The sequence below is a fragment of the Doryrhamphus excisus genome, chromosome 18 (assembly GCF_030265055.1).
Source record: "Doryrhamphus excisus isolate RoL2022-K1 chromosome 18, RoL_Dexc_1.0, whole genome shotgun sequence".
In the NCBI taxonomy this organism is placed as follows: Eukaryota; Metazoa; Chordata; class Actinopteri; order Syngnathiformes; family Syngnathidae; genus Doryrhamphus; species Doryrhamphus excisus.
In genome coordinates, this window is record NC_080483.1 from 3,864,341 (window position 1) to 3,884,723 (window position 20,383).

Genomic DNA, 20,383 nt, shown 5'->3' on the forward strand with positions numbered 1-20,383 from the left:
GCGCTGTACAAGTAGGGGTGTCCAAAGTGGGGTCAGGTGGAGATTTTCGGTCTGTAGCTCTTCTTGTCTATTGACCCTGTATATTCTAAAGAGACAATAACTTATGTATAATTTACATCCATTAGATACAGTTCGGGCTGGATGATATGAACCAAAAACGTATACCCCGATATATGATATATATGCCGATATTTTTTCCACAAACTGAGTTTAGACAATATCAAAGCCAAATAGGTTTTATTATAAATAAATACAAATTTTAATTATTATTAACGAAAACTGGGGAGTTTGAAAACCGAGGTTTGAGTGTACAGTAGAACCTTAGTTAGCATCATTAATCTGTTCCAGAAGGTTGGAAATAATGTAAATTCGATTAATACATTCCAAGCGACGGTGCTGATTGCCATCCTGACTGCAATGTAGAAGCCAGATGCTAACAAGGAAGAAATTCATTCATTCATTCATTTTCTCCCGCTTATCCTCACGAGGGTCGTGGGGGGTGCTGGAGCCTATCCCAGCTGTCTTCGTGTGAGAGGCGGGGTACACCCTGGACTGGTGGCCAGCCAATCACAGGGCACATATAGACAAACAACCATTCACACTCACATTCATACCTATGCACAATTTGGAGTCGCCAGTTAACCGAGCATGTTTTTGGAATGTTGGAGGAAACCGGAGTAGCCGGAGAAAACCCACGCATGCACGGGGAGAACATGCAAACTCAACACAGAGATGGCCGAGGATGGAAGGAAGAAATTAATTATTATTAAAAGGGGAACTGCAATTTTTTTTTTTTATTTTGCCCATCATTCACGATCCTAATGTGAAACATGAACACATATTTCTTTCCCTTTTCTGTGCATTATAACACAGGAAAACAAGTTAATTTCAGCTAGCTTACACTGTTGTTCTCTTTGTTAGCCTGGTGACGTCATCATTAAGGATTGACCGATATATCGGCCGATATTTGCGTTCTTTATTTGAATCGGTATCAGTTTATACGCGTATGAGTTCGCGATGTATTTTTCCGCTGCATGATTTACAAACAGGCATCTGCCAGGCAGCTTTGTGTTGCCGGAGGACCCTTCAACACATGCAGTTGCGGTACCCCTCCCACACTGCAACAGTGGTCAATCACAACAAGGGTACGTTTTCAACTTTTAATTAGCCTCTAACAGTTAAACTTAGTTGAAATATTGCCGCCATGCTTTGAAATAGGATTCATCACACTTCCAAGACAAAACAGTGCAGCAGAGCTCACTGTGAGCCAGTATTAGCAAAAAGTCTAAAACTGAACATTCCGAGCCATCCCAAACTTCTTTCAGGGCTCACTTCCAAATACGCAAACCTCATCGTCTGAAACTTTGGCATGGTTTATGACCAGAATCCAACATTCCAACTACATTTAAAGGTCAGAAAAGGGCAAAATGCATAATTGGTCCTAAAATAACAACATGTTTTCTCTAATATTTCAACTTTATGCAACTAAAATTACAATATTTTTCCTCATATTATGTTATGACTTATGTATGACTTTAGTCCCATCATCTGTTGACACTATTCTTGCAACGTTTTCCACAACTTAATTTTCCAAAGATCTATTGTTCTCTCTTAATATTATGACTTGAAAATATGTTTTTTTAATGAGGATATGCTCATAAAAAATTTTCTCACAAAAAGAACTTTTTCTTGTTAGATTACAACCTTTTTCTCTTAATATTTTTACTTAATTCTTGTAAAATTACATTTGAGATTTTTAGAATGTACTGTCGGCCAATAAACCACAGCCGCGAGTTGCACTTTGGTTACCGCTGGTCTACGGCAAGCTTCAGTGTTTTGGTCATTGAAATATATCGAAAAGGTCATCGGCTCTTGAACAAACAGAGCAGCAATAATTAGAGTCCACCCCCCAGGACAGTAATGCATCAAGTTCAAAGAACTTTGTGGGCATGACTGATTAGGGCCGTCAAAAATAATGTGTTAATGCCTGTGATTAATCTGACATTTAATCAAACAATTTATTTTACTCACCAATAGGGTGGCCCTCTGTAAGGGGGTGAAATTTCAAACGAATAATGTCTGTGCTCCAAACCCGGATTCTTGTTCCTTTTGACCCAGAAACGTGCTGTGCAAAGTTTCGTTGAAATCGGAATATATTTAACCGGTGCTCAACGACTCTGAAATTTTACTCAGCGAACGCTAGTCACAAGCACTCCGGGTCCCCCTCTATAAAGTTAAAAGTAAGATAAGTTACGATGGAATTTTTGTGGAACTTTACAGGGCCAATTTTCTTTATAAACTGAATTTTGAATCATATGACTTCACAGATAAATTAAAGGACAGCCATTAGTTACTTCTGATTTAAATACATGTTTGCCGTATCTATTCAATTGTCAAACTGTGCAGGCGAGAGTAAAAATAAGAAAGGCGCTATTCATTCATTCATTCATTCATTCATTTTCTGCCGCTGGAGCCTATCCCAGCTGTCTTCGAGCGAGAGGCGGGGTACACCCTGGACTGGTTGCGAGCCAATCACAGGGTACATACAAACAACCGAGGCACTATTCATTTTAATTTAAATTTGAAAATGTATGACTTTATTTCTGACAATCGGAGTAAAATTTTGAATTGTATGACTTCTTATTCAACATTTTAGTTAACTGAAATGGAAATAATTAAGTATGATTTAAACATTTCTCTGTAAATTCTCTGTAAATTTGGTCAAATTGGATGACTTTAGAGGCATTTGACTTTAGAGGTTCCACTATAGAGTTAATTGGTTTCAGACCCGACTACGATAAATAAATAATAAATAGCAAATCAAATATTTTCATAGCTACAGCATAGAAAACCTGTTTCTGACTTTCTAAATACAATTTCAAAAATTATTAGAGCCCTCTAGGCATGACATAACAAACCAATAACCAAAACCTTTACACTCCTGTTATTCATCTTTACACATTGTTCAACTCTTATCAAGCCAGCCAGCGGGCTAACAAATTAGCTAACAAATTAATTTATCCTAAAATTAAGCCACTTCCACACAGAATTAGAAGAGAACCAAGGTAATGTAATGTATGTAATGTAATTCATGCCACCTAGTGACCAGAATACTTCTATTTCAACATGTTTTGACAAATACAAAACATCTGTAGAAACAAAAAAAATCTTCCTCGCCTCAAGAACATGTAATTCAGTTCTGATAAAACTGATGCCATTGTACCATAAAAGCAAATCTCTCATTTACAAATTATATCTGCTGGATATCTGCTGGTTGCACCACCAACTTGTAAGGTTCACCAAAATACTATTTACTAGAATATTGACATAAAATGAGGTATAGCCAAAAACAAATGACTATCACACATGAAAGGCCCTTTACTGTGCTACGACTGCATCTGTGCAAAATCCCCCACCGCTGTCCTCTTGTGTTCTCCTCCATCAGGCTCCCTGGAGTACACGGCTCCCATCGACTCATTGATCTTATATAGTAAAACTTTAAGGTCGTTGAGCACCGGGTAAATATTATTCGATTTAAAAAAAAAATTACTCGCGTGGTTTTCTCATGGAGTGGAACAAGAATCCGGGTTTGGAGACTGAATTTTCAAACAAACGAAAATAAGGGCCACCCTACTCACCAAGTTTGACCACAATGTCAACTTGTAGTCCTCATACAGACCTGAGTACTTTCAAGAGGAACTGCCGTCACAAGAACACAAGAATTCACAAACTGTATGGAAAGGGGGGTGTCCAAACTTTTACACATAGTAAAAAATGAAAGGATGGAAGGGGCACGTTGATATTTTCTAAAACATATATTCAAAGAAGTTGCATATCTTTTAAGAAAAACAGTATCTCAGCTTTGTGATATGTGAAAAAGACCATACTATGAATTTTAGTCTTTGTCAAAGTCGTGTTCGTTTCTCGTAATATTACGACTTACGAGATGCTATTCTCATTAAATAAAAAATGTTTTGCTCTTAATATTTTGACAAAATTCTTGTCAGATTACCCCGATTCAAAAAAAATGTTTTCACTTATGTTTTCATGTTAAATTACGTTTTTAGTATTTTAGACACAAAAAGCCCCCGACCACACATTGGACACCCCTGACCTAGTTTCTCTGTGACATTCAACATTTTTTAAAATCTGCTATCCTTATGCATAATTTACATTAAAAATCCCATATACGAGGTAGCAATTAGCATTAGTCCTTTACATGGTAACTCTAAAATGCTGAGAATTGAAATCCACCGCTGTATGGTCAGTCGAGCATTGCTAAAACTGATGTAACAGTCCCCACCAGAGTGTTGTGAAACATGTTTCAAGACTCCTTCTACAGCTTCTGTATTCGTAGAAGCACCCTGAGTAGACACGGGGGCACAGAGACTGACTCAAACAACCGGACCTGTCACTTCCAGACTGAGGATTGCATCTGAGAGTGAGAGAGCCAGGGTGGTCTCTGTGCCACACACACACACAGTGCTTAACAACGGTGCGTGGCTAGAGACATGTGACAGTGGCCGCTCATCAATACGTGGCAGGATGTAATGGCGAGACAGGAAAGGCGTTTGAGCCCACAGGCAGCATGAGTCATCCTGTACGCACCTCGCTCAATGCCTCATGTTCCATTCTGGCCATCCAGCCGTCAACCTCTAATTGTTTTACTTCTACAAGGATCAGCTTCAAGCAGCTTCATTTGACTTTGTGGCTACCAGCCTTTTGAAACACTCAATAAGAAGTGAAAAACTGTTAGAGAGCACTTGGTTTCTTGAAAGATCAATTACATGCAATTCAGTGTTTCCCCACACAACACAAACATTTCAACTGCCAGTGTTTGCCATACATTCACTTATTTACTTATTACTTTCATTTCACCTAAAAATATGTCCAAAAACAGGTCTAGAAAAGAAAGAATCGTCTTATATTTGCAGTGGTCTTATACTCAGGTCAATAGTTATTAGGAATAGTTAGGAATAGTTATTAGCTGTTCTCAAGTTCAGCAGGTTGTCACCGTGATCGTGGTAACAAACGAGGTGGTTGTGCATGCATTAAAGCGAGTTCACACTTTTGATTTTAACGAGGCATTTTTGGTAATTCTTTTCTTCTGCTTTCATTTCGTCTTCCTCTTCTGTGTTTCCCGCCCAATTTTCTGCCGCTGCAGCAAAGACCTCCTCGTAGATTCTCTGAGAAGGAACAGTGATACATTCAATTGAGACCCCTGCAGTATATAATATGAGCGTTCTGTTGTTTTGAGGATCTGTCAGGTGTACTCTGCTGTTTTTACAGATTCACTGCAACGATAGTCAAAGATCCTCTATATAACAGAAGTGCTCTGCTGTTTTTAAGGATCCGCTGCATAATGCTTGTTAATGATCCTTTATATGACAGGAGCTGTTTTTAAGGATCCACTGCAAAAACACACATCAAAAATCCGCTACATGACAGGAGCGCGCTGCTCTCTGCCGTCATTAGATACCCAGTGCAAAAACGCTAGTCAAAGATCTTCCATATGACAGTGCTTTGCTCTTTTTTGGAAGGTACTGCATAAATGCTCTCCAGTGCTGGTCCTGAGGCCGGGCGAGCATAAGACCTAAGACAAATCCCTGATGTGATTGACTTGCTGTGGCCAAAAGACAGAAGTCACATATATTTAATACGACAGGTTTTCTGCTGTTTTCTTTAGCAAGCGTCTCCAAAAACGTAACAGTAGACAGTTCTGATGTTATTTAAGTTCCGAATTTGTCCCACGGGCCGGCAGCTGAATAAAGACGTCTTGAAATATCAATCAATCAATCAACATTTATCTGTATTGCAACTTACCAACAGCAAAGCAGTTTACAAAGCGTTTAACACAAAGCAACACAATCATAATAACAGAAGTAAAAAGCGAATACACAAGAGCACAGACAGCATAATTCGGAAAAACACAAACTATATATTTAATCAAACATTTTGCCCCAGCTGTGCTTTATGCCTCCCAGCCCTCGCATGATATCATCATGGATCACACACACCACCCATACACACGCCAGTCCTTGCAGCCATGACAAAGCACCAAACATGTTTGCTCTATGGCCCATCCTGTATCCTCTCTGCATCGTTCCCCTTGCATCAGCATCAGCACAGCTGTCACCAGCCTGGTGCAGTACGCCTTAGAAGCCCTACTTCCCCTTCCTGCTGCCCTACCGACCAATAATATGGAAGGATGGCGTCAAGGTCATTTGAGGGTAATTTGGGAATAACAAGACTTCAAAGCCACTGAAGAGTGTGTGTGTGTTTCTTTTTGGGTGGGGGGTGCAATGTACATACATACATCATTTCCAACCAATGATGTGATGGATGGCTGGCTGCACGTGCAAAAACAATGACAACAATCCTCCATCATACTGCAGCTAAGTAAGCGCCGACTCTACATGTGCATCATTTGTTGGGATTTATAGAATTTATTCATGTACTGCATTTAAAGTTATGTTATGGTGGAATATGAGGTGTAATGCACTGTCTGCTGAGTCATTACATTAACACGTACACTGTGTAACTGGTGGCGGTTTGGTACCTGGTAGCTGAGAATGCTGTCAGTGTCGTGGACGGGCATGCCGGTGCAGGTGCTGCTTTGACCTGGAGGGAAGGTGACACGGTCCGCAGCACCGGGAGTAGGATGTTGCCAAGAAAAACAATCACGACGAGCTGGTCCGGGTTGCCACTTGGCGTCCTGCGAACGTGTCGTCGTGTGGCATCAACATCTCTTCCGCATGAGGAAAGATTATATTTCCCATGCACACCAAACACCCCCACTCGGTGTTGCGATGTGACGCTTTCCCGCTGCTTCCCCTCCTCACTTGTTCCCTTCGGGGCGCCCGCCTACTCCGAGTCCGGCGAGAGAAGGATGCAGAGTTTAGTGTCAGCCAATCACAACTAAGGATGCAGAAAGTGATAGGGAATACAACAAATCAGAACGCGGAATGCTCAACTGCAGCCAACAAAAGGCGAACAAATTGTGTATCGATCTGATACCAAGTAACAAAATAATACATTTTGTTTGGCAGCGGCTTTATAAAAACACAGAAAAGTCATAATTCATAGTCATAATTTTATGAGAATAACATTCATATAATATAATGACAAAATGACATTTTAGTCGCATGATGTTTAAATAATGAAGATAATGAAGAAAAAATACGTGTTTTGTTTTTTTTAATCGTAATATTAAGATAAACACCCAACGTTGTCATGTCTGGAAAATTGGGTTGGGGAAAAGTTATATTATGGGAATAAATTCAAAATATTCGAGAAATTGCATAATTTACGAGAAGAAGATTTAAAAGAAGAAACAAATCACCGGGAAATAAAAACTACAGAAAGCAACAACCGCAGAAGTCTTACATGAATAAAGTAAAAATATAAAGTCCAAAATGAAGTTTAAAAAGTCGTATTCTAACATATATGATATGGATCACAAAGCCGGGATATTTTGTCTTGAAATATATAGAACCTGGTAATATCTACACGTGTTGCTCTACAAAATATAAAATTGCATCCTTTTCGATTTTCAGTTTATAATTTATCATGTCAGAAGCCACTTATGACATTTATTTAATTAGGAAGCATCCCATTGGATTGATTTTTGCACGTTTAATAAACTACATCATATTTACCTAATGTAATATACATTATATTAGGGTTGGGCGATATGGACCTTAGCATACAGTGCATCCGGAAAGTATTCACAGCGCTTCACTTTTTCTACATTTTGTCATGTTACAGCCTCATTCCATACTCCATTATGACAATGTGAAAAAAGGTTTTTTTTTTTACATGTTTTGAATTTATTAAAAATGGAAAACAAAAAAATCACATTTACATAAGTATTCACAGCCTTTGCTTAATACTTTCCGGGTACTCCGGTTTCCTCCCACATTCCAAAAACATGCTAGGTTAATTGGCCACATAAGTATTCACAGCCTTTGCTTAATACTTTGTTGATCCACCTTTGGCAGCAATTACAGCCTCAAGTCTTTTTGAATATGATCCCACAAGTTTAGCACACCTATCTATGAAGGGAATGCTAAGGGCAGCAGACAGGGGAGCCCCAGTGGATAAAGCATGTGAGATTTTATTTTTTATTATTTTTAAATCTAATGCATATTGCAGGTGTGGGTCTGTTAAATGTGCTGATTTTGCAGCCCCGGTCAGCTCAGAGCAGGAGCCCATCTCTTGGACTAATATTCTTTTATACCTGCATGCAGCATGTCAGTGTTTAACCCTCTTTCCCCCACACTGGCCTGTCCACATCACTTTCACTTTCTGTCAATTGAGCTGTGTTAATGCACAGGAATAGACTTTTTTCAACTGCCTGCACGTCTGACGACTGATGTGGAAATCTGAAAATTGAAAATTCATGTCATAGACGTGTGACGATAAATTGTCTCAATAAATTAGAATAGCATAGAAAACTAAATTTGTCAGTAGTTCAATTCAAACAGTAAAACTCTGAATCTGTCTTATAATTTAATAATTTTGATTCAGTATCTCAAATATTGAAATCAAATAACTTTAACTAATATTGCAATTGATTGATTTATTGATTTGATTGATTTTTTCTATTACATATTCTTATTAAAACTATATGGAATTGAAAATATTGAATAAAAAGGCATACAAATATAGAAATATTAAAATTATTATTAAGTCAAAGAAGTCAAAATATATATATAATAATTGGGACTGGCTGCACGGCAGATGAGTGGTTACCACGCCGACAACCCATCTAGGAGACCCGAGTTCAATTCCACCCTCAGCCATCTCTGTGTGGAGTTTGCATGTTCTCCCCGTGCATGCGTGGGTTTTCTCCGGGTACTCCGGTTTCCTCCCACATTCCAAAAACATGCTAGGTTAATTGGCCACATAAGTATTCACAGCCTTTGCTTAATACTTTGTTGATCCACCTTTGGCAGCAATTACAGCCTCAAGTCTTTTTGAATATGATCCCACAAGTTTAGCACACCTATCTTTAGGCAGTTTTGCCCATTCTTCTTTGCAATAAGTCTCAAGCTCCATCAGGTTGGATGGGAGACGTCTGTGCACAGCCATTTTCAGATCTCTCCAGAGATGTTCGATCGGATTCAAGTCTGGACTCTGGCTGGGCCACTCCAGGACATTCACGGAGTGGTTCGGAAGCCAATCTTTTGAGATCTTGGCTGTGTGCTTCGGGTCGTTGACCTCAGGCTGGGGCGAAGGTTCATTTTTCAGCAGCTCTGGAGCAGGTTTTCATCCAGGATATCTCTATATATTGCTGCATTCATTTTTCCTTCTATCCTGACTAGTCTGCCAGTTCCTGCTGCTGAAAAACATCCCCACAGCATGATGCTGCCACCACCATGCTTCACTGTAGGGATGGTATTGGCCTGGTGATGAGCAGTGCCTGGTTTCCTCCAAACATGGCGCCTGGCATTCACACCAAAGAGTTCAATCTTTGTCTCATCAGACCAGAGAATTTTGTTTCTCATGGTCTGAGAGTCATTCAGGTGCTTTTTGGCAAATTCCAGACGGGCTGCCATGTTCCTTTTACTAAGGAGTGGCTTTCGTCTGGCCACTCTACCATACAGGCCTGATTGGTGGATTGCTGCAGAGATGGTTGTCCTTCTGGAAGGCTCTCCTCTCTCCACAGAGGAACGCTGGAGCTCTGACAGAGTGACCATCGGGGCCTTGGTCACCTCCCTGACTAAGGCCCTTCTTCCCCGATCGCTCAGTTTAGAAGGCCGGCCAGCTCTAGGAAGAGTCCTGGTGGTTCCAAACGTCTTCCATTTACGAATAATGGAGGCCACTGTGCGCATTGGGACCTTCAAAGCAGCAGAATTTTTTCTGTATCCTTCCCCAGATTTGTGCCTCAAGACAATCCTGTCTCGCAGGTGTACAGACAGTTCTTTTGACTCCATGCTTGGTGTTTGTACTCTGACATGCACAGTCAACTGTGGGACCTTATATAGACAGGTGTGTGCCTTTCCAAATCATGTCCAATCAACTGAATTTACTGTAGGTGGACTCCAATTAAGCTGTAGAAAGATCTCAAGGATGATCAGTGGTAAAAAGATGCACCTGAGCTCAATTTTGAGCTTCATGGCAAAGGCTGTGAATACTTATGTAAATGTGATTTCTTAGTTTTCTATTTTTAATAAATTCAAAAAAAAAACTTTTTCACATTGTCATAATGGAGTATTTTGTGTAGAATTTTGAGGTAAGAGATTAAATTAATACAATTTGGAATGAGGCTGTAACATGACAAAATGTGGAAAAAGTGAAGCGCTGTGAATACTTTCCGGATGCACTGTATATCACAATATTGGGATGTATCACGATATGACAATATAAAATGATATAAAATTTAAATTCAGAAGTCTTGTTTAAAAAGCTACAAACTTTAAGCCGCATAATTAAATACACGAGTCTCAAATTGTAAAACACATGTATTTATTGGTAAGAAAGTGGCTAACTTTTCTAATGAGAAGTCAGCCTGATGAGCAACCCTCAATGCATAGACACTGACGCGGCATTGGCTGCCCCCTTGCGAATAGATGAGGAATTACATCAAGAGTGACGAAACATCCAAGTTTTAATACGCTGTGTGCGTTATTTCACGTTGACACTGATGTACTGTAATATAAACGGAATCAGAAGATTAGCATCTCAGTAGATTTCTGACAAAGGTCTCAAAGCCAGCGGGCACCTTGCATCCACTTGATTGCATTACAGGTTAGCGACTAGCATTATTCTCCTTGCGAGTCTATTCAAAGAGCACGGCACGTGTTGTGTGGTGCGCGTGTGCGGGGAAGGTGTGCGAGCAGGTTGGTTGTCGTGGTAAACATTTTTGTGGGAGCTTGCAGAGTTGGCATGGTTACAGTATGAAGGGAATGCTAAGGGCAGCAGACAGGGGAGCCCCAGTGGATAAAGCATGTGAGATTTTATTTTTTATTATTTTTAAATCTAATGCATATTGCAGGTGTGGGTCTGTTAAATGTGCTGATTTTGCAGCCCCGGTCAGCTCAGAGCAGGAGCCCATCTCTTGGACTAATATTCTTTTATACCTGCATGCAGCATGTCAGTGTTTAACCCTCTTTCCCCCACACTGGCCTGTCCACTTCACTTTCACTTTCTGTCAATTGAGCTGTGTTAATGCACAGGAATAGAATTTTTTCAACTGCCTGCACGTCTGACGACTGATGTGGAAATCTGAAAATTGAAAATTCATGTCATAGACGTGTGACGATAAATTGTCTCAATAAATTAGAATAGCATAGAAAACTAAATTTGTCAGTAGTTCAATTCAAACAGTAAAACTCTGAATCTGTCTTATAATTTAATAATTTTGATTCAGTATCTCAAATATTGAAATCAAATAACTTTAACTAATATTGCAATTGATTGATTTATTGATTTGATTGATTTTTTCTATTACATATTCTTATTAAAACTATATGGAATTGAAAATATTGAATAAAAAGGCATACAAATATAGAAATATTAAAATTATTATTAAGTCAAAGAAGTCAAAATATATATATAATAATTGGGACTGGCTGCACGGCAGATGAGTGGTTACCACGCCGACAACCCATCTAGGAGACCCGAGTTCAATTCCACCCTCAGCCATCTCTGTGTGGAGTTTGCATGTTCTCCCTGTGCATGCGTGGGTTTTCTCCGGGTACTCCGGTTTCCTCCCACATTCCAAAAACATGCTAGGTTAATTGGCCACTCCAAATTGTCCACAGGTATGAATGTGGGTGGGAATGGTTGTTTGTCTATATGTAGGCTCCAGCACCCCCGCAAACCTCGTGAGGATAAGCGGTAGAAAATTAATGAATTAATAACTGGGACTAAAGTCATAATTACAAGAAATATTGAAATATTCTGAAAATGAAAAAAAAAGCATATTGTTAGTATGGACTATTAGTATACGCCGCACAATGACCTAGTGGTTAGCCTGTAGGCCACACAGTCAGAAGATCGGGGAAGACCTGGGTTCGATGCTCCTGATATATTTACACAGCAAGTATCTGTTCATTAAAATGTACTGTTCCTATCTTAAATAAGTAAATTAAAAAAATAGCAGAATATTGGAGTCAAACTTTATAGGTATGAATTATTAAGTGTTCACATAATAATTTCATGAACTATCCAAAAAATAAGTGGAAGATACAGTATAATAAATTGGGGGTGTAATCTGGCCCAGGGGGGCACTTTGGCCTGGGCCACATTATTCCGAGGTATATTTGGTTCAAGGGTCAATTTGGCCTCTTAAAGTGGGATGACAATATGGTTGCCTGGAAATAGTGGAGTACCATCTTCAGGTCGGGTATGAGATCCTCCCCCAATGTTAAGTATCTCGGGTCTTGTTCAGGAGTGAGGGAAGAATGGAAGAGAGATCAGGGCACGTCCGACCGGTAGGAGGCCTTGGGGAAGACCCAGGACACGTTAGAGAGATGACGTCTCTCAACTGGGAATGCCTCCGCTGGGAGGACTTGTACATTGAATTGATAGTAAAACTGAACACAGCCAGATGGCGGAATTAAGGCTGGTTTGAAGTCGAAAAATGTTTTTTTTCACTGGAGTCACCCCCTGTTCTGCTTTTAGGACTTGTACTAAGCCTGGGAACATATCATATCTTTTCAGCCCTGGTAAAGACAAAGAGATTTAAATTGTAAATTGTACAGGAACTCCATTTACCCAAACTTTCCACTTCTGTCCCCTATTAAAGAGCATTGAGTGTTTTTCATTTGTTGACTTTTGTTTACAGAAAACCAAAAATAAAGCAGTTTTGACCAGAGACATTCTCTGCAATAATGTCAGGTAAGCGTAAGTGCATATGCACACAACTCTGGCTTACATGTTGCCATGAATAAAAATACTAAGTGGCTTTTCTTGCAGCCGTGACTCCGGCCGAGGAGAAGGTGGATTGCAATGTCAGCCCCAGCCTTCCAGCTGTCAGGCCTGACAAGTTGAAAACAGCCAAAGCCCTGGCAGAGAAAGCAGTCAAGGTGATTAAAAATGACCTGCATGAATATTGCATCATAACCACCCCCCCATGCTCTCTTCATTGTTCTTCCTGGTGTCAGATGCAGAAAGTGTTTACTGTACTGGGCCGCTATCCTGTCATCCGGGCTGGCTTACGGGCCAGAGGGTGGGTGGAACGTCTTTTGCCCAACACAGGCCAGGGAAACTCTGCCCACCAGGGTGACAAGGAGAAGGATGAGGATGGTGGCAACGTTGGAGCAGATAATGCTGCTGAGATAAAAGGTTGGCTCCATCCCTGATGTGATGAAAAATACAAACCGTTGTTAATTGTTCAGTCATACAAATCATTCTTTTCATTTTCTACTAAATTATACATAAAATCTTTTAGGTAGAGGAGATGACGGCACAGAAGAGGAGAACCATAGTGACATATACAGCCTCTTGGTAGGTTAATGTCCACTAACATGCTTCCCCTCCGTGTAGTTGTTGGACTGTGTACAAAGTGCAAAATAACAAATTAACATAATAACAACTTAAAAGGCAACAGCTGTACCATTACACTACCAGGGACTCTGACAAGTTAGGGGTGAATTTTGCCACGTGCTGTCAATCATTGTGGCAACAAGCCTGCTGACTGGACTGTAATGATGCACATCCGTTGCGCAAAATGGAGCTCGCCATGGATCATGGGGCCCTATGCGCAATGTGTTCTGTGTGTTCGGAGGGGTGGCCCTGACTGTGAAGCAAAACTGAATAATGAAGTAAAGGTAGTCAGCCTTGGCAGATACACAATGTCAGCATCTAGTGTTATTTTTAGGTATTATTGGAATTAATTACCTGGCAGGTGGCAGGCAGCAAAAACCGAAGTCCCTGGAGAAAACCCACGCATGCATGGGGAGAACATGCAAACTCCACACAGAGATGACTGAGAGTGGAATCGAACTCGGGTTTCCTAGCTGTGTGGCCTGCACGCCAACCACTAGTCCACTAGACTAGATAAAATTATATTATTGTTAAATAACATTTTTATAACAATTCATTTGTATACAAAATAAAAGTTATTGATAACGTTTAGATATTAATTTTGTATATGTTTTATAGGCAAATACTTCAAAAAATATAAAAAATAGATTACCGATAGCTACTTAGGTAATAGGTACACAATAATCGATGCAGTTGACAAAATAAATGCAGCAGACAATTTTTAAGAAAGCACAGTATCTGACTCAATGTCTTTTGCAGTCTCGCTTTGTCCGGAATGAAAGGACATATTTCTACTGGACTCCGCGAAACGACTCTATCGACTGGCGTACATTACGCCCTGACCAAGTGACCAATCACTACACTAACACCGGAATCTTCACCACCAAGGTCTCCTCTCCAGTGATTCCAATTAAACCACATTATTGTTATAAACATTACTCTGTTGTTATTGAAGGTGGGGCTTTGTGTCAACTTGCGTAACCTGAAGTGGTTTGACACTGCAGATCACGACACCTTCTTCCCGAGATGTTACAGGCTCGGGGCTGAAGATGAGAGGCATGCGTTCATCGGTCTGCGTGACACTGCTTCCCCACTTGCCCAGTGCAACCCCCAAACTCACCTCCAAACCTTTTTCTTGTGTTTTACAGACGACTTCAGGAGGACAGCATGCAGCAGTCTGCTGAAGCATGTGGTTGAGACGAGCACAAGGACAAACGGAGCACAAGAGGAGAAGGGTACAACTGAAAGCAATGCTCAAGGTCAAACCAAACATTCAACATTCAGAATGTGGTCATGCTATATTTGTTTCGGACATGCAGTTACATCACGTTTACACATGCCTGAAAAGGGGTAGGAAGAAACAGATGTTATTTTGTCATTACCCTTTTCTGTGTCTGGTGTTTAACATGCAAATACAGAAATTCCTTAAAAATAGTGTGAGAAGAATGAGTACGATTAAATAAGCTCTTCTTTTTCCTACTCCTTTTCGGACTTGTTGGATTGTCTAAAAGGAACCTATGATCCTTTTTCCACTTTTCTGACCTATAAATGTAGTTAGAATGCTGTATTCTTGTGTTAAATGATGCCAAAGTTTCAGATAACGGGGTTTGTGCATTTGGAAGTGAGCCCTGAAAGAAGTTTGGGATGGCTCGGAACGCTTGCTTTCAGAGTTTTTTCTAACAATGGCACAATGTGACATCACAGAGTATGGGGCTTCCTTTTATGGGCGTGCGCTGTATGCAAAATATGCTCTCTGCCCTTCCTCAATCTCTGCTTTCCACTCCCTTCCCCAAGCTCTGCCTCTCTGTTTACGGTGTTAGCAATGTCAACCAGGAAGTGTTTCTTTAGGTGTAAGGGAAAGCTACATTTGTTTACAATTCAAATGTAAAAAACATATGTAAAAAAACAAAAGTAATAAAAATAAAAATGTGATGCGAGAATAGGAAGTCAAATAAGAATAAATGAAAATTCTTCTTTCTCTTTCGGCTTTTCCCTTCAGGGGTCACCACAGCAAATCAATATCCTCCATCCAACCCTGTTTTCTGCATCTGTCTCTCTCACACCAACTACCCTCATGACATCCATAAACCTGCTCTTTGGTCTTGAACCTCTTTGACATGTCCCAACCATCTCAGTCTGGCCTCTCTGACTATCTCCATGGCCTCTAACATATAATGTCCCTCTGATATACTCCTTCCTGATCCTATCCATCCTGGTCAATCCAATGACAACCTCAGAATAAATGAAAATTAATAAATAGAAATGACACAACATACCTTGTTCAATTATGAAGGTAAAAAACAAGAAAAAAGCTATAGCAATAGCTACCTGCAGTGCTCCAGCAGTTTCTCCATCTGAGTTCAGCAAGTGGCATTTGAAACTCGACTTACTCCAGTGACAATTAAATTCACAGCAACAGTAGGTAAAGTAACTTTGAGAGAGCCATCTGCTAGGGCTTTGGGGCAGGGGGAATATAGCAGCGAAGGCGTTGGATGGAGGGGGGCTGAGTGCAATGTGTCTTTGGATGCATGGGTGCGTGGCCTGTGACGTTTCCCTTGTCAGGTGCCCAATGTTGGAGCTCAGTTTGGGTGTCATTCGGGTGTCATGTCATGGCGATAAACAGAAGTTGCCATGGAGACGTCCGTGGTGGGCCCAGAGAAGAGAAACAATGGAGGGTCAGAGCGTCCCACTTGGGGAAATTGTTTTCACAACCCGACCTTGGTAGCCGTGGGGGAATATTGTATTAAGAATATTGTTTGGTTTAGTTTGGGCAGCCACATTCCAATAGACCAGGCTGCCCTAGTGTCCATTCTGGTCTCCCAATCGATCCAACTGCCTTTGCAAAGCCGATATCTTCTCCAAGATGGCATTCTTGTTGTGATTGGCAGTCATAGTCAGAGTGTGAACGGCTTTGCCCACCAAATCATTCATGACGGGCAGCTGTGGGCCAACTCGATCCGCTGCCTTCATCATACGAATTCTGTGATACACCAGGAAAGTGCCAAATCCAATCAGCAACAGACCTGTTATCATGGTTCCAAATAGGTAGACGTTTTCTATGTCCTCCACGGAAAGAATCGCCAGGCACATGACCTTTCACTTCCCCCAACTGTCCATCACGTACCCGGTGGTGAATGTTCCGCTAGGGCAGACAGGTTCCCACGAAACTGAGCTTCTCGTCAAGAAGCTTCTCATGTCAATTGCGTGGAAAGACCAGTTGATCAATTCCATGATTTAGGTTTTTTGAGAACAGTGCAGAGAGAGGCTCTTGAGAAAGACGGGACTAAACGAGACTTAAGAAGCAAGCAAGGCAGGGAAGATAAGGGATTAGGGAGGAGAGGGGTAAGATGCGACCGCCTTTGTTGAGAGCCAAAGCAGAAAGATGCAGTAATAAATGCACAATATGCAGAAAATATTTTTATTAATAATTATCAACAAGGGCGGCACTGCGATGTAGTGGTTTGCGCGCAGACCTCACAGCTAGGAGACCAGGGTTCAATTCCACCCTCGGCCATCTCTGTGTGGAGTTTGCATGTTCTCCCCGTGCATGCGTGGGTTTTCTCCGGGTACTCCGGTTTCCTCCCACATTCCAAAAACATGCTAGGTTAATTGGCCACTCCAAATTGTCCATAGGTATGAATGTGACTGTGAATGGTTGTTTGTCTATATGTGCCCTGTGATTGGCTGGCCACCAGTCGAGGGTGTACCCCGCCTCTCGCCCGAAGACAGCTGGGATAGGCTCCAGCACCCCCCAACCCTCGTGAGGAAAAAGCGGTAGAAAATGAATGAATGAATGAATAATTATCAACAAATGAACTACAGTTCATGCTCTTACAAATTTGGCGTACAAGTGGCCAGCTTTATTTAACTGGGTTTGTTTCTCCTCACAGTCAGCGCAGGAGTGATCAGTACAGCCTTGCACCGGTGTCAGGAGTTTCTGAATATCTTAGCACACAGTGACATTGACGTGACTGAGAAGACCATTGCTGCTGTGGAGGAAAAGCAGTGGAATCACTTTCTGCAAAATTATTACATGGTTGTGCAGTGAGTACATTTCGGCACACAATATTGATACCTGATATTTAGAATTTACAGAAAATGAATGAATTAATGAAAAAAACAACTGTGGGGATCCACTGTATTGTGTTACCATATTAATACGATTAGGATATTTGTCGATGTAGTAAAGGTGCATCCATCAGAGGCAGTGCAGAGTTTGTGAGCCGCTGCCAGGCCATGTTGGTTCAAATGCAGGACGTTTGTCCTCAGCTGGACGTTGATGGAGTCAATAACATCTGGATTATCAAACCAGGAGCAATGTCAAGAGGAAGAGGTGAAGTGATTATTTATTATTATTATTTAGTGCTTAATTTAATTGTTAATAATGTCATCATCGAACCATTCTACATTCTGGCCCAAAGTCTTGATTCTCCTGTCATGGTATGACCTACATCATCCAGGTATCGTTTGTATGAATCGTCTTGAGGACATTTTAGCGCTGGTGGACTCCGACAGAGCCATCGTGAAAGATAGCAAGTGGGTGGTTCAGAAGTACCTGGAGCGTCCCCTGCTTGTCAAAGGCACCAAGTTTGACGTGCGGCAGTGGTTCCTCGTCACCGACTGGAACCCACTGACAGTCTGGTTTTACAGGGAGTGCTACCTGCGCTTCTCCACTCAGCCCTACTCCACAAAAAACCTTGATAGGTCGGGGAGACAAGACACAAAACAACATGTAATCTGGAAAAAGTGCTGTTTTAAATGAATTATTACCTTCATTGTCCAGCTCAGTCCATCTGTGCAACAACTCCATCCAGAAGCACTTGCAGCCATCACGTGAGCGCCACCCAGGCGTGCCCAAGGACAACATGTGGTCCTGCACTGACTTTAAGAAATTTCTGCAGCAGCAGGGCCGTGGATCCAAGTGGGAGACTTTGGTGGTGCCGGGCATGCAGCAAGCTGTGGTCCACACCTTGCAGACAGCCCAGGACAAGGTGGAGCATCGGAAGGCAAGCTTTGAGTTATACGGCGCCGACTTTATGTTGGGCAATGATCTGAGGCCTTGGCTTCTTGAGGTCAATGCCAGTCCCACCATGGCCTGCTCAAGTGTGGTGACGTCCCGCCTCTGCCCCTCCGTGCAGCTGGACACACTAAGGGTGGTGCTGGACAGACGAAACAATCCCAACGCCTACACAGGAGGCTTCCAGTTGATCTACAAACAGGTGAGCCCATGTCACAGAGTGTCACAGAGTGGGATAAATACTACAAGAGACAATGCAAACTGTTAGAATGTTAGCCGTTCTTAAGTATTAGCCTACAAGTCATGATGTTACCTCACTATGGAACTGCTATAACACTTTCAGTACTGATCTTGCTGGGTGCTATCATGTTTTGGTGTTTTGGTCATAACACTTTCAGTAGGTAGTGCTATCTTGCAAGATGCTATCACGATAACTGGTAGCATTTGAGCCACTTTTTTCGTTATAAACCTTCAACTCATTATAGAACTGCCGTAACACTTTTGATAGCCAGTGCTAAGTTTCACTCCAAATACACAGCTCTCAGCTTCTACATCCAATGCGTCCTTTTGTGCATTCTTGCCCTCTCAGCCTGCAGTTGAACCACCACAGTTTGTAGGCGTGAACTTGTTTGTGGAAGGAACGCACATCAGGAGACCCAAACTTAGAAATCGCAGACAAAGACTTCCTTCTGCAAGGCCTTGCTTGACCCAGTCCTCAAGAGTCCACCCTTCTTCAGAGCAGAGCGAGATGATAACTGAGATGCCAGCGAGTGTACGCCAAAGCAAGTTACATGAGAGGATAGAAGAGTGCAAGAGGTTGCAAGAGAAAAGGCAACCAACACCACCCTCTCCAAAGAGGGACCAGCAGGAACGGACGGAGGTCCACAGTGTCAATGTGGTTTTTGAACAACGTGTCATAGAGAGCCACAATGAATCCAAGAAAAAAAACCAATGTTTAGGTCAGGGTCGTGGTGGCAGTGGGGTTCCACCAGCCTTGCGGAACTTCTCCTGTAAACGCCCCACCCACCCCCGCAGTACTACGCATCATGTATGTAAAACTCCACTTAAACGGAACCACGGAGTAAACCTGTGGAAGTCCTTCCTTCCTAGGACTTTTTCCGAGACTTGCTATAGGCCCTGTACATGGGCCACTTCTTTCACCCGGCTCAAAAGCCTGCCGCCAAATATACTGACGATCTATCAGAAACCTTCTATGGAGACCTTTCAAATTGAGTCGAGTTACAGATTCCACGTGCAGCGTTTTAAGCAAACCATGTCCAGGCATTGTGCAGGATAATCCACAAAACAAATGGGCAACTATTCAAAATACAGTGGGGCATTCATTGGTAAACTGTCAAAAGACAGACCTAAACCAAGATCTCAAGAGAGCTTTATGAGAGCATTACCCAACATTCTGCCTGAACAAAGATAATAAAGCTCAATTCTGATTGACACTGCCACAAAGGTACTATGACAATAGGACATTTTAAGTGCTTATCATTTGTTGAAGGTGTTTAATCTCCCCAGCAGAAGGTGCCACCGCCTGTGATCAAACAAGCCAGGAAATTAAAATGTTTACTTTGAAGCTCCTAAACATCATCAAAAGATGACAGTGCCATGCTTTTGACTTTCACTTCATCCATCCATCCATTTTCCTCCGCTTATCTGGGTCCGGGTCGCGGGGGCAGCAGTCTTAGTAGGGAATCCCAGACTTCCCGGTCCCCAGCCACCTCCTCCAGCTCCACCGGGAGGACACCAAGGCGTTCCCAGGCCAGCTGTGAGACATAATCCCTCCAGCGTGTCCTAGGTCTGCCCCAGGGTCTTTTCCCGGCTGGGCATGCCCAGAACACCTCACCAGGGAGGCGTCCGGGA

General features: G+C 41.8%; 2 protein-coding genes across 4 annotated transcripts in view; one reads left to right on the forward strand and one right to left on the reverse strand.

The window, feature by feature from the left end:
- The window catches only part of slc4a8 (solute carrier family 4 member 8), a 64,496-nt gene extending 57,469 nt beyond the window's left edge, over window positions 1-7,027 (reverse strand). The window contains exon 1 of one of the 3 annotated variants that reach the window (XM_058055939.1): window positions 6,560-7,027. Coding sequence is in view for 2 of the 3 variants with exons in the window: in XM_058055936.1 (XP_057911919.1) it covers window positions 6,560-6,598 (39 nt within the window). In the remaining variant the exon portion in view is untranslated. The remainder of the gene's footprint in view (window positions 1-6,559) is intronic. The other 2 variants (XM_058055936.1, XM_058055935.1) reach the window with 2 other exon arrangements.
- Window positions 7,028-10,790: 3,763 nt separating this feature from the next.
- Window positions 10,791-19,808, forward strand: LOC131106605 (tubulin monoglycylase TTLL3-like). The gene is made up of 13 exons (XM_058055827.1): window positions 10,791-10,953; window positions 12,794-12,846; window positions 12,925-13,034; window positions 13,113-13,293; window positions 13,400-13,455; window positions 14,254-14,382; window positions 14,450-14,564; window positions 14,643-14,781; window positions 17,389-17,538; window positions 17,679-17,827; window positions 17,955-18,198; window positions 18,278-18,713; window positions 19,101-19,808. Exons 2-13 carry the CDS (start codon window positions 12,840-12,842, stop codon window positions 19,806-19,808), a joined length of 2,424 nt encoding a protein of 807 aa, XP_057911810.1. The 5' UTR covers window positions 10,791-10,953; window positions 12,794-12,839.
- The last annotated feature ends 575 nt before the right edge of the window (window positions 19,809-20,383 follow it).